Source organism: Papio anubis, chromosome 9, assembly GCF_008728515.1.
Source record: "Papio anubis isolate 15944 chromosome 9, Panubis1.0, whole genome shotgun sequence".
NCBI classification, from domain to species: Eukaryota; Metazoa; Chordata; class Mammalia; order Primates; family Cercopithecidae; genus Papio; species Papio anubis.
The window spans coordinates 1,120,722-1,135,837 of NC_044984.1; the positions used below are offsets into that span (position 1 = coordinate 1,120,722).

Consider the following 15,116-nt stretch of genomic DNA (forward strand, 5'->3'; position numbering starts at 1 on the left):
AACAATTAGTCCAACATCAGACTTTTCAGTTACGACAACAGTAGTGAGAATATGGTAGTGTAAAATCTTCAAAGTTTAGTGAAAAACATTGGCAACTCAGAATTCTGTACCAAGCTGAACTCTCACCATTCTTCAGTAAAGAGAGAAGAAAGACTTTTTCTTTCAGATTAATACAAATGAGAGTTGACTACCCAGGATCCCTATGGAAAGAACTGTTAAAAGATGTATGTTAGAAAGAAGGGAAGAATGAGATGCAAGAAAAAAACAGGAGACAAAAAGGCATTAATGTAATAGGAAAAAATAATCTAATGTCAATATAATAGTATGGCATAGACCTTACAGTAATAATGCCTTTAAAGCCAAAACTCGCAAGTCAACTGAGGTTTATTCAGTAAAGGTGAAGAATTTCAGAGAAAGGTCACAAAAGGAAGAGCTTGTCTGTTGCTTCTCCTTGTTGATATAATGTTGCTAAATAATAGAGCAGGTGGAATTCTGCATCTAGATTGTTTCTACCTGTCAAGAGCACAGGAATGAAATAAAGGAATATATATTTCAACAGTGGCAAAATGAAAATGAAGCTCAAGGTGTGTGAAGACAGAAATTGTAAGAAAGCATAAAGACCTCTGCAATGGCCGGGCAGAGTGACTCATGCCTGTCATTCCAGCACTTCGGAAGGCTGAGACAGGAGGATCACTTGAGCCCAGGAGGGTTTTCACATAGAGAAAGCTAAGGAATTCTCCCTTTCTGTGAGGGTTTTCACATAGAGTTATAAGACTTTGTTGATCTTCGTTCTGATACCAGAATGAGGAAGTGTTACGTTATGTGTTGGCTTAAAGGGGTCACACACAGTAGGTTGGCTGACTGCCATGCTGTATCAGGTTTCCAGAGGCCAAGAGTTTCTTGGGGCTGCATACCTGATACCGCTTATTGCAGTAGACTTTGTATAGCCAATACTGTGTCTTCTTTGCTATGAATTTTCAAGCGAAAGTGAGTGAAGGTATCAACATTAATTTTTCAGAATGTAAATTTGCGAAATGTATAGTCATTTTTTTTTTAAACTGTGTACTGTGGAATGACTCATTTCTACCTTGACTATTTTGATTTCTGAGCTTTTCATCTTTTTGTCAAGTGTGGGGCATCAAACAGAGCTCAATGCAGTTTGTTGAAATAGTGCTCTAAAAAGTTTACTTCTGTCTGGTCTGTAATGCTGTCAGTCCCATGGCTCAGTGCCCTTCACCTGGCATTCAGCCTCCCGTCTAGGTGGGAACAATGGGAAATGCAGTCATAAGATGTATCATTTAGAGTGGATTTGAGCAAGTCACTTAATTAGTTTGGGCCTTGATTTTTCTCAGCTTTAAAGTTGGAAGTTTAATTTCAGTTAGTTAACTCTTTAAAAAAATTATGAAATACTGCAGAATACAGGAAAAATGTAGAAAATATAATAGCAGTCAGATTTAACATACATTTAAAAGTTCTTAAAAATGTCTCTTTCTAAACAAATCAATGGAAGATGTGGTTTAAATAAAAATTATTAAAATTTTAGGTTTTTAGAACTCGTTTGGGGCCAGGAATAAAGATTTGGAAGCTGTGGAGATGGTGGTTAAAGCCGTAGAATTGGGTTAGTTTCTCCAGAGGAGGTTCCATGCAGTGCGATGTGAGGAGGGGAAATGACAGAGGACGGAGAACACTGAAAAGCTGTGATCACAGAGTTAGAAAGGGAAAGTGTCATGTTGGCAAAGCCAAGAGAGGAATGATAGGAAACAAGCCACATTTCCATGCAACTAATTATTACTACTAGTATGCCTTTAGATAGATCTGTTTCTTGATTTAAAACAAACGAAAGTTAAGGTAGGTTGAGAGACTTAATTGTTTTGTTTTTGAGGTGGAGTCTGGCTCTGCCGCCCAGGCTGGAGTGCAATGGCCGGATCTCAGCTCACTGCAAGCTTCGCCTCTCGGGTTCCCGCCATTCTCCTGCCTCAGCCTCCCGAGTAGCTGGGACTACAGTCGCCGCCACCACGCCCAGCAAATTTTTTTGTATTTTTAGTAGAGACGGGGTTTCACCGTGTTCGCCAGGATGGTCTCCATCTCCTGACCTCGTGATCTGCCCGCCTCGGCCTCCCAAAGTGCTGGGATTACAGGCGTGAGCCGCCGCGCCCGGCCAGAATTAATTGTTTTTTGATCAGAAGTGGGAGGCCAAAACAGCAGGGTAGCCATTTTCCGTTCACTTCCATTGGTACGGAAAACCTTGTGGACAAAAGCCTTCTGTTTTTATTGAAGTTGGCGTGACCCGTTTGCCACAGACAACCTTGGCAAGTTGGGTGAATGCTATTCCTCCAGCTCCACCGGTGTGAATAAACAGGTTTGATTCCTCCTGCCAGAATTGGTGTTGGGGTGATGACTGTGTGTCCTGCTGGTCTTTGAGGGATTTTCCTGAACGTGTTTTTTGTGGTTTGTAAAATATGGACCTCACGCAAAATTATACTACAAATTTAGTTCACTCCAAACCACAAGATCAGTGTAGAATTCAGAGCAATTAATCTAGCAGTGGCAAAGTGGTTTTTGTGGTGGTTTTTATCTCAGATCTCCAGACTAGCGTATTTGAATTCTGTACTGCACGAAAAAGCAGACTAAGAAGGAGTGTACACAGGTGATTTGAATTGAATACTTAGTAAAGAAAAGATCATTTAGTAATTAGGGGTATGGACTTGGGCAGTTTCTGTGTCTAATGTTTATAATATGAAATATTTTTGGTATCAAAGCCTGTGTTTCCAGCGACACTTATGCTAAAGGTTGATATGTTTATAACAAGAGTTCTTATTCTTCACCTTTTTCAGTCACCGATTCATACTTGACCCTCTCTCAGTGCCATGAGGGTGTTTATGTCAGGTCAGCATTGGCACGTTTCCAGGTCACTTAACTGAATCGTGGATCCAGTGTGAAGCGCAGCTTGGGCATCTGGGTACCTTCCATAAAGAAGCAGCAATGTGGGGTCTCACAAATGTTGTCTTATGTGGTATTGGTACCATCAGAATGAAAAACACTTAGAAGTGATGAGGGGTGTTTTCCTACATACAGGTCCATGGCCTGCCGAGGGAACAGCTTTTCTTTTTCTGAAATTAATGCTTAGAAGAACTGAGAGACAAGAAAATTAGGTTTGAGACTTTAGGTTTGAATGTCTTAGCTTTTCACCTTTATAATAAGAATTTAATTATGTGTTTAGGGGATGTAGGATAAAATAATTTTTTTTTTTTTAATCGAGACGGAGTTTCGCTCTTGTCACCCAGGCTGGAGTGCAGTGGCACAATCTCGGCTCACTGCAACCTCCGCCTCCTGGGTTCAAGTGATTCTCCTGCTTCAGCCTCCCGAGTAGCTGGGACTACAGGCATACACCACCACGCCTGACTAATTTTTTTGTATTTTTAGTAGAGATGGGATTTTACATTGTTGGTCAGGCTGGTCTTGAACTTCTGACCTCAAGTGATCCGCTCACCTCAGCCTCCCAAAGTGCTGGGATTACAAGCATGAGCTACCACGCCCGGCCGGCTTTTTTTTTTTTTTTTTTTTTTTTTAATGAGTTGCTTTGTTTTTTGCTTTTGGTTAGAGGTAGTAGTAGAATAATGTATAGTATACAAAATACAGATTAACGTGTAGTAATTAGATACAAATGATCATGTGATTTATTTATTTTTCAAATTTCTGACATGTATACTTTTCTAAGGCTTTGAGTTCCTTAACTGTGTAGAAGGGTCACCAGATTCGGTAAGCGCCTTTACCATCACTGATGCCCTGTAATGGGTTCAGCTAATAGGAACCAAATCTGATACTGTCAAATAGGATTAGTAGCGGCACTGACTGGCTTGAGCTGTGCCTGAGTGCCAGTGGATAAGGGTCCGTGCGTTCTTTGGCATCTTGAACAGCCTGGTTGCTGAATTTCATATTCCACTAAGGTCTTTACTCTGTGGTTGCTTTTAACGGAATCAATATTCAGTCTCTTCTGACACTTCCCTTTTGGACCTTTTTTGTTTGCGTGGTGGAGTGTTGTGATTTTTACTCTCTTAGCAAATTTCAACTCTATAATACAGCATTATTAATTACATGCTGCTGTATGTTAGATCCCCAGAACTTACTCATTTCATAACTGAGGGTTTGTACGCTTTGATCAGCGTCTCCCCATTCCTCTCCCTGTTCCTATCCCCAGCCCCTGGTAACCACCATTCTATTCTGTTTCTTTGAGTTCAACTTTTTTTTAGATTCCATATGTAAGTGAGATCACACCATAACCTGTGCTATTTCTGATTTCAGTTTTCATTGAATGCTTTTTGTCCTTATTATGAGTTGTGTTTTTCTGCTTCTTTGCATGTCTGGTGAGTTTGGATTGGATGCCAAGCATTGTGAGTTTTACCTTGTTGGGTGCTAGGCATTTTGTATTCCTGTAAATATTACTGAACTTTGTTTTGTGATGTGGGTAAAATACTTGGAAATAGTTTCATTCTTTTGGGTCTCTCATTTAAGCTTTGTTAGATGGTACCAAAATTGCATTTATTCTAAAGCTAGTCTTGTGCACCCCCTGCTTGGTTATAAGCCAGATATTAAAGAGATTTGCAAAAACTTAAAACAATTATATTCCTTTTACTATTTTAGGGGGAAAATACAGGTTTTTGAAATTAAAATATTACTTTGATTAAGTATAGAAATATTGGTAAGTTCTGTATGATAATGTTACTAAGTTCTATAAGAGGAAAAAAAGTGTTAAATTATATAACAGAATACCCTGGGAAAGGATGAGGGTGACAGCACTTGTCTGTGGGGGGATTGGAACGTATTTATTAAAATGGCAGCATAGGAAGAGGGTCTTGAAAGATGGGTTCAACAGGCAGAATTGTTTGTAAGTGGTAGGGGTTAAGGATATTACAAGCATAGGACAAGATGAACAATGACAAGAAAGGATGGTATTTATTCAGAGAATGGCAGTACTGCTGGAACAGAGAGCCACTGGAAGTGGGGCAAAGGGGCATATGGCAAAGGTTAGGCAGTGCGGGTGCATTGGGCCTGTCTGACCATGGAGGGCCTCGAATTCCCTGCTGGGCTCCTGTGGGTTAGGGTGGTATTAGAAAATTAGTGGTTCAGAGTGTGGGATCTGGAGGCAAGACCGCTTAATCTTAAATCTCTGCTCTGTTGCTAATTTGTAGCTGTGAGATCTTGGGCCTGCTGTCTTCTCTAAGGCCCAGTTTCCCACATTGCCATGAGAGAGAGTGAAATTTTCCACAGGGAGAATGCAAGGGAAGAAAATACGATACCTGAGAACTGTGAGGATTTTAATGTATATACAGTAGTCCTCCCTTAACTGCTTTTGTGCTTTCCTTGGTTTCTGTTACCTGTGGTCAATTGTGGTCTGAAAATATTAAATGGAAAATTCCAGAAAGGAACAGCTTACAGATTTTAAATTTATGCTTTTTTTCTAAGTAGTGTGATGAAATCTTGTGGCATTCTGCTGTATTCCACCCTGGAGGTGAATCTTCCTTGTGTCCAGTGTATCCATGTATCCACACTACCTGCCCCTTAGTCACTTAGTAGCTGTCTCAGTTATTAGATCGACTGTTGCAGTATCTCAGTGCTTGTGTTCACATAACCCTTATTTTATTTAATAATGACCCCAAAGCACAAGAGTAATGATGCTGGCATGCTGTTAAAATTGTTCTATTTTGTTACTGGTTATTGTTGTTAATCTCTTGCTGTGACTCATTTGTAAATTAAATTTTATTATGTATAGGTATGTATATAGAGGAAAAACAGAGGGTGTGTAGGGTTTGATACCGTCTGTGGTTTCAGGCATCCACTGGGGGTCTTGGATTATATTCCTTGAGATAAGGGGGGATTACTGTATATGGTGACAAAAATACACATGAACACATGCAGGAAGGCCCAGAAGACTGTTTAATTCAGAAATAAAGTAGTAAAGTAAAACAGGTATGATTTTCTTTTTTTAAGGAGTTGATATGAGACTGAAATCATTGCTTAAGCTGGGAGGAAAACAAAACAAAAAACAGAATAGAGACGAATGACAGAATAAGAAGGTATGATAGATCAGAGGTAATGCTGTGGACAAAGGTAGATTTAGTAGGTGTAGGAGAAAGAAAAGAATAGTATTTGTGATTCAGAAAAAATTTTTTTAGAGTTTGAAAGTTCTCAGGTAGATCTTTCCAGATTGTATTTCAATTAACTATGTATATTTACTAAAGTAGAATAGAGGTAAATTACCGATGAAGGAGTCTTTGGAAGGAGCATGGTGGACCTTGTGGTGAATAACTACAAATGGGAGCTCAAATGATTGTTCTTTACTTTCTGACTTGGTGAGACTGGTTGCATAGAAGTAGTTGGTAGAGACCAGGCGCGGTGGCTCACGCCTGTAATCCCAGCACTTTGGGAGGCCGAGGCAGGCAGGTCACGAGGTCAGGAGATCGAGACCATCCTGGCTAACATGGTGAAACCCTGTCTCTACTAAAAATACAAAAAATTAGCCGGGCGTGGTGGCAGCGCTTGTAGTCCCAGCTACTGGGGAGGCTGAGGCAGGAGAATGGCATGAACCCAGGAGGCGGAGCTTGCAGTGAGCTGAGATCGCGCCACTGCACTCCAGCCTGGGCAAGAGAGCAAGACTCCGTCTCAAAAATAAAAATGAAAGAAGTAGTTGGTAGAAATGTAGTTTAGCGGAGTGAAATACGGCTTATCTACATGTTTTTCCTTTCCAGTATGGTCCAACATGACTTGTAAGTACTTACAGTAGTAGCAAGTACTTATTATAGCAATCTCCAGTGAGACTAAGTTTTGTTAAGAAATTTTCCATGCTCCTTAACTGAGCGGGAAGTACCACCATACACACAGTATTAGTTCTCAGATACCTTGTAGTTTAAATACACCACACATTGGATATCCCTTACCTAAAATGCATGGGACTGGGAGTGTTTCAGAGTTTGAGTTTGGGAATATTTGCCTTACACTTATGCTTACTGGTTGAGCATTCTTAATCCGAAAATCCAAAATGTTCCATTGAACATTTCCTAAGTGTCATGTCAGTGCTGAAAAAGTTCTAGAGTTTGGAGCATTTTGGATTTTGGATTTTCAGATTTTGGGATGGTCAACCTGTATTAGATCTTCCTGAGTGCTTTGATGTACCCTAAATATGAAACATTATTCATATTTTCTTTGTGGTTTAATCCACGTTCAGATAGGAAAAATAAGATAAGACAAGTTAAAGATGAGAGACCGTAGAACCATACTTGATTTCTTAGATTTGCACTGTTCTCTGTGGTAGCCACCAGCCATTTGTGGCTATTAAGTACTTGCAATGTGGCTAGCCCAAATCGAGATGTGATATAAAGGTGAAATATACATTAACTATCAAAGAGTTATTATGAAAAAATATAAAATAGTTCATTAATAGTTTTTTGTATGGATTATATGTTTGAAATGACAATAATGAAAAAAGAATGTAAAACAGCTTATTAACAATTTTTGGCTTGAAAATATGACTCACTGTTTTCCTGGTGAACAGCCCTGAATCTTAGATAAAAGAAATCCACTTCCTTCTTTTCCTGTAATCAAATATTTAACTATTTGTTATTAATCCTTGGGTGGAAAAGCAAAAAGCAAATTTGGTGTGTGAATATGTATGGGGTGCTAAAAGCTTAATAAAATTTTCTGTGAATGGATTTTAAAATAAATGTCATTAGATTTCTTGTTATTTTAAAGTTATATCTAATGAAAGGCATTAAACTTCAGGGATAAAGGTAACTAGTTACCAAACTTTTTAGCTGGTTAGTCTTGCCATCTAAAAGTAGACCTTTGCTTTTGCTTTGTATGGATATCTAAGTGCATTATGGGGTTGTTTCTCATACTAGATTGTATTATCTGAGATAGCCAGTGTTATGCTTGGTGATGCTTTTTTCCCCTTTTCCTAGTTTTAGATTTTCTAAAGCAGTGTAGCTTCATTTGGGAACTTGTTAGAAATACTCATTTTGAACCCCAACGCTGTTGAATCAGAAACGACGGACTTGATTTAGGCCTCCAGATGATTCTGATGCACATGAAGTTTCAGAAACATAGTCGTAGAGGTTCCGTTGTGTAATGGTGAGCACGCTGGACTCTGAATCCAGAGAAACATAGATGTAGATGATACTTACTTCTATAGGGTAACAAAACTCAACCTCTTTATAACCTTTATAACATATCTATTTGAAAGGAATTACATTCTTTTCTTTTTAATTCATCACTTGTAAAACTCCTACATTCTTAGGTGGATGCTCTCCGGTTGCGTTTGGAAGAGAAGGAAACCATGTTGAATAAAAAGACGAAGCAGATTCAGGATATGGCCGAAGAGAAGGGGACGCAAGCTGGAGAGATCCACGACCTCAAGGACATGTTGGATGTGAAGGAGCGGAAGGTTAACGTTCTTCAGAAGAAGGTAGGGTGCAGGTCTTCTGAGTTCAGTGGCCCATTCCTCATACGTCCTCACACCTACCACTAAGTTATATCTAAATGCTGTCAGAGTTTCTTGCTCATTCTTCAATTTATGTTTTTGTGATTAGTAATTTGGAACTGTTGCTGCAGTAGGTAGATTGTTAAGATTGCTGTTTCATATTCACTTTTTTAAAATTTAAAGAACTGAAAATTGCATATTCAGTTTTTAAAAACTGAAACACGGTTAGTGTCTTCCAGTAGTGCTTTTCATGCTGTTTCTCGAAAGTGCCTTGTAAATTGCCAGAGTGTGTGAACTGACATTCTTTTTCCCCTTCTGACTTTTACTGAAACTGTACTAAACTGGTTTAGTACATGGACTTGGGATGGTACAACTTCATTTATGTGTTTAATAAGATGACAATTTTAAGCCCAGACCAGGGGCATCCAGACAAACACGTCGTTCATATATGAGCCAAAAAATGTGTGTGTTTGTGTATTTCAGTACAAATCTTACTGTTCTTTGCTACTTGTTCTTTCTCCTTTTTTCAGTTAATATATTTTGGTATTCTTTCCAAGCGTTTCTTCATTGTTGTTACTAATAACATTGTATGGATATACTATAATTAGCAAAATTTCTACTGATGGACATTTATTTTGCTAAAAATTTCTACCTTTACATAAAATGATTCTATAGTAAAAAGCATTGTACATATTTAGTTTATACATATGTCAAGTCAAGTATATTTCTAGGATAAAGTCCTTGAACTGCTGAGTGAAAGGATATGCATTTATAATTTTGATGGATTTTGCCAAGTAGCCTTAAAGAGATTGTACCAAGTTTCATTTCTACTATCAGTGATGAAAGCGATATATTCCCGCATAGTTGTCTATAGTTTGGCAATCTGATAGGTGAGAAAACACTGTCATTGTAGTTGCAGTTCTTTCATTGTAAGTAAAGTTGAACATATTTTTATATTTAAAATCCTTTGTATTTTCTGTTAGTTGATTATATGCTTTACCCATTTTTATTTTGAGTTCTTTTCTGCTTTTTTTAAAAGTTGATTTGTAGAAATTGCTTCCCAGTTTAAACATTAGCTCTTTTGTCTGATGTGAGTTCTAAACATTTCTTCCTGTTTGGCTTATTTATTGAGGTGGAGTCTCACTTTGTCACCCAGACTGGAATGCAGTGACACGATCTCGGCTCAGTGCAACCTCTGCGTCCTGGGTTCAAGTGATTCCCCTGCCTCAGCCTGCCAAGTAGCTGGGACTGCAGGTGCCCACCACCATATCTGGTTAATTTTTTGTATTTTTAGTAGAGATGGGATTTTACCACCATGTTGGCCAGGCTGGTTTTGAATTCTCTGGCCTCAAGGGAGCCACCCACCTTGGCCTCCCAAAGTACTGGGATTACAGGTGTGAGCCACTGCACCCAGCCCCTGCGCTTTTTTTTTTTTTTAAAGAAAGATGTCGTCCAGGCTGGTCTCAAACTCCTGGCCCCAAGCCATCTTCCCATCTCGGCCTCCCAAGACCACTGCTCCTAGCTCTGTTTGGCTTTTGACTGTGTGTGTGTGTGTGTGTGTGTGTGTGTGTTCAGACGTCTTAAAGTGAATGTTTTAAGACTTCTGGATTTTGTGACATATTACAAAAGTTATATTTTAGAATGTTTCTTATTTTCTAGTGATATTGATCTGTGTATCCATTAACATTACTTTCTTTTTTGTGTTTTTGTGATATATGTTAATAGCTAATTCCTTCCAAGGTACTTTTCTTTTTCAGAAGTGCCCTAGCTTTTTTTTTCTTGGCTGTTTTTCTATTTGAAATTTAGAGTCAGCTTTTATCATCTCCTGCCTTTCTGTTGTGTTTTTTATTGGGATTACGTAAAATATGTAGTTACTAATTTATGGAGAATTGACAAGAGTCAGGTATATCTTACCGTGAATTCATTTTTTGTTTCTCAGAAATGTTTTAATGTTTCCTTCATATAGATTTTATACATTTATTCAGCTTATTCCTAGGTTTTCTTTTTGTTACAAAGTGTTATAGTTTTCATTATATCTTCTAACTGCTTGTTTTTTTGTACACATGAAGGCTTGTGATTTCTCTATATCAGTTTTGTACGTAGTCATCATACTGAATTCTCTTAAAAGTTTGGATTTTTTTTTTTATTTTTTAGTTTATTCTTTTGGCTTTTCCAAATATGTAGTGATACCATTTCTAAACAACGCTTATTTTCCAGTGTTGAATTTTAATGTATGTCCCCATTTCCTCTCTTTTCTACGGATGTGTACCAGTGCACATGAAACCACACTGCATGGTCGTGGACGTCTTCATATTATACCTGATCTGCATGAGAATGCTGTTAGTTCTCTCCCACTAAAGTACAGTGCTTGCTTTTGTGTTAGAATTGATAGATACATCAAGAAAGTATCCATCTAAATAAAATGAGTTAAAACTTAAACTTTTTTTATTGTTATTTTTTGTTTCAATAGTTTTTGGAGAACAGGTGGTATCTGGGTACATGGATAAGTTCTTCAGTGGTGATTTCTGAGATTTTGGTGCACCCATCACCTGAACAGTGGACACCGTACCCAATGTGTAGTCTTTCATCCCTCACCCACTCCCATGTCCCCTTGACTCCCCACAGTCCATTGTATCTTTCTTATGCCTTTGCATCCTCATAGCTTAGTTCCCACTTGTAAGTGAGAATATGCAATGTTTGGTTTTCCATTCCTGAGTTACTTCACTTAGAATAATGGTCTTCAGCTCCATCCAGATTGTTGTGAATGCCATTATTTCGTTCCTTTTTATGGCTGAGTAGAATTTTGTGGTGTATATATATATATACACACACACACACACATATATATATATACACACACACACACACCACATTTTCTTTATCCACTTGCTGATTGATGGGTATTTGGGCTGGTTCCGTATTTTTAGGAATTGTGAATTGTGCTGTTATAAACATGCCTGTGCAAGTCTTTTTCGTACAATGCCTTCTTTTCCTCTGGGTCGATGCCGGCAGTGGGATTGCTGGATCAATGGTAGATCTACTTTTCGTTCTTTAGGGAATCTCCATACTGTTTTCCATAGTGGTTGTACTAGTTTACATTCCCACCAGTAGTGTAAAAGTGTTCCCTTTTCACCACATCCATGCCACTTAGTTTTTGATTTTTAAATATTGCATTGTGGTTTTGATTTGCATTTCTGTGGTAATTAGTGATGTTGAGCTTTTTTTTTTTGAGATGGAGTCTCGTTCTGTTGCCCAGGCTGGAGTGCGGTGATGCAGTCTTGGCTCACTGCAACCTCCGTCTCCTGGGTTCAAGCAATTCTCCTACTTCAGCCTCCTGAGTAGCTGGGATTACAGGTATCTGCCACCACACCCTGCTAATTTTTGCATTTTTAGTCGAGACAGGGTTTCACCATGTTGGTCAGGCTGGTCTTGAACTCCTGACCTCAGGCGATCTGCCCTCCTCGGCCTCCCAGAGTGCTGGGATTACAGGTGTGAGCGACCACACCTGGCCGTTGTTGAGCTTTAATATGTTTGTTGGCCATTTGTATATCTTCTTTTGAGAATTGTCTATTCATGTCCTTAGCCCACTCTTTGATTTATTTGTTTTTCACTAGATGATTTGAATTCCTCGTAGATTCTGGATATTAGTCCTTTATCAGATGCATAGTTTGTGGATGTTTTCTCCCATTCTGTAGGTTGTCTGTTTACTCTTCTGATTGTTTCTTCTGCCGTGCAGAAACTTTTTAGTTTAATTAAGTCCCATCTATTTATCTTTTTGTTGCATTTGCTTTTGGATTGTTGTTCATGAAGTCTTTGCCTAAGCCAGTGTCTAGAAGAGTTTTTCCAGTGTTATCTTGTAGAATTTTTATGGTTTCAAGTCTTAGATTTAAGTCTTTGATCCATCTTGAGTTGATTTTGGTGTAAGGTGAGAGATGAATTTTTCACACGTGGCCTGCCAGTTATCCCAGCACCATTTGTTCAGTAGGGTGTCCTTTCCCTGCTTTATGTTTTTGATTGCTTTGTGGAAGATCAGTTGACTGTGAGTATCTGGCTTCATTTCTGGGTTCTCTGTTCTGTTCCATTCGTCTGTGTGCCTATTTTTATACCAGTACCACGATTGGTTTTGGCGACTATAGCCTTGTTGTATAGTTTGAAGTTGGGTAGTGTGATGCCTCCACATTTGTTCTTATTGCTTTGTCTGGCCTTGGCTGTGCAGGCTCTTTTTTGGTTCCATGTGAATTTTAGGAATGTTTTTTCTAGTTCTGTGAAGAATGATGATGGTATTTTGATGGCAGTTTCATTGAGTGTGTAGACTGCTTTTGGCAGTGTGGTCATTTTCACAATACAGACTCTACCCATCCATGAGCATGGGATGTGTTTCCATTTGTTTGTGTCCTCTGTGATTTCTTTCAGTAGTTTTGTAGTTTTTCTTGTAGAGGTCTTTCATTTCCTTGTTTAGGTATTTTACTGTTTTTTGCAGTTATTGTCAAAGGGATTGAGTTGTTGATTTGATTCTCAGCTTGGTCACTATTGGTGTATAGTAGTGTTGCTGATTTGTGTACATTAATTTTGTATCCTGAAACTTTACTGAATTAGTTTATGAGATCTAGGAGCTTTTGGATGAGTCTTTAAGCTTTTCTAGGTATATGACCTTATCATCAGCGAACAATGATAGTTCGACTTCCTCTTTTCCGATTTGGATGTAGTTGATTTCTTTCTCCGTTTCATTGCTCTGGCGAGGACTTCTAGTACTTCGTCGAATGGAAGTGGTGAAAGTGGGCGAAAGTGGGCATCCTTACCTTGTTCCAGTTCTCAGGGAAGATGCTTTCAGCTTTCCCCCGTTCAGCACAATGTTGGCTGTGGCTTTGTCATAGATGACTTAAGGTATGTCCCTTGTGTGCCAGTTTTGCTGAGGGTTTTAATCATAAAGGGATGCTGGATTTTGTTAACTGCTTTTTTGGGGCCTATTGAGATGATCATCTGATTTTTGTTTTATTTTGTTTGTGTTCGTTTTGATCTGTCAATAGTAATATTTTCAAGTAATAGACTTAGTAGTTTCAAAACATTTTTCACTTCTCATGCTGTCACTTCTCATGATCTCACTTGATCATTGTATATTTTTCCCCAATTGTGCTTCTCGTGCATTTACTTCTTATTAGGCGCAATAGCATGTTGGTAAGAAATAAAACCAGACAATTTTTAGTGGATTAGAAGTTATTTGTAATTTTTACTATGATTCATAATGCGTAAGCCTTTTGGGTTCCGTTTCCTATTAAACTTTTCTTTAAGTGTAGGATATTATTAGTAAAATACGAATTTTTAAAATTTCACTGGTTATTGCAGTTGTGAGGTTTGTGGGGAGGGGAGTGATTTAATTATTTGGTTTAATACAGTGCAGGTTTCCGAAGGCATCTGGATGCACAAAGACTTGACTCAACACTGTGCCCACAGCCTGTTTGTCGCTGTAGGCTGATTATACCCAAAATGTTGGTGACATGATGGATTATCACTTTATTAGGTCGTAAGTGTTAGGGGCATGTATTTTACTTTTATAACATTTATTTTTCAGCTCCCATTTTCTTCGCTCTCATTCTATAAGGATTACTTCATTTAAAACCAAAGTGTTGAAAGATTGCATGGGTCTTCAGTCTTTAAATTTTGCCTTTCAGATCGTGAGAACATGACAGCAAGCTACTAAAAAAGCCTTAGATGATTAACGTTACGAGAAAAAATAGACTGATTAGAATTCAAAGGTCGTTTGCAAGTAACGCATTTCTTATTTTTTACTAGGTAAACATTTTTAGAAAAGTTTTCATATTAGTCCATTTTCACACTGCTATAAAGACACTACCTGAGACTTAAGTAGTTTATGAAGAAAAGAGGTTTAATTGACTCACATTTCCATATCTGAGTCACCAGGGAGGCTTCGGGAAACTTACAATCATGGCAGAAGGTGAAGGGAAAGCAAGGCACGTCTTACATGGCAGCAGGAGAGACACACACACACACACACACCATACACACACACACACACATACACCATGCAAATCTTGAATATATTTTCTTTGTCCTTCCTCTTCATCCTTCACAGGAGGCAGCAGAGGATCAGTAATTGTGCTCTCTTCGTACACTACAGCCCCAATAATTCATCATGTTACACACTTTTGTGTGTCTTAAAACTTACCAGATAGTTAGTACAGCCATTTTCAAAATAGGTTTATGTTATTAGTGCTGCTTTTTTATTTTATTTATTTTATTTATTTATTTTTTGAGACTGAGTCTCACTGCGTCACACAGGCTGGAGTGCAGTGGCATGATCTTGGCTCCCTGCAACCTCCACCTCCCAGGTTCAAGTGATTCTCCTGCTTCAGCCTCCCGAGTAGCTGGGATTACAGGCGCCTGCCACCTTGCCCAGCTAATTTTTGTATTTTTAGTAGAGATAGGGTTTTGCCATGTTGGTCAGGCTGGTCTCGAACTCCTGACCTCAGATGATCCACCCACCTCAGCTTCCCAAAGTGCAGGGATTACAGGCATGAGCCACCGAATTTGGCCTAGTACTACTGCTTTGTAGACAATTACCTTTATGCCTGTTGTTTTTCAGTGCTTAGATCCTGCCCATTCTATGTACTGTTTTTTGTTGACG

The 15,116-nt window shown here is 38.7% G+C and overlaps 1 protein-coding gene across 16 annotated transcripts in view; it reads left to right on the forward strand.

Moving 5' to 3' along the window:
* ERC1 (ELKS/RAB6-interacting/CAST family member 1) overlaps positions 1-15,116 on the forward strand; it is a 535,673-nt gene that overhangs the window by 131,626 nt on the left and 388,931 nt on the right. For all 16 annotated transcript variants that reach the window (XM_009217664.4, XM_017945570.3, XM_017945565.3 and 13 more), the window contains one exon: positions 8,291-8,458. In XM_009217664.4, coding sequence (XP_009215928.2) covers positions 8,291-8,458 — 168 coding nt within the window. The remainder of the gene's footprint in view (positions 1-8,290; positions 8,459-15,116) is intronic.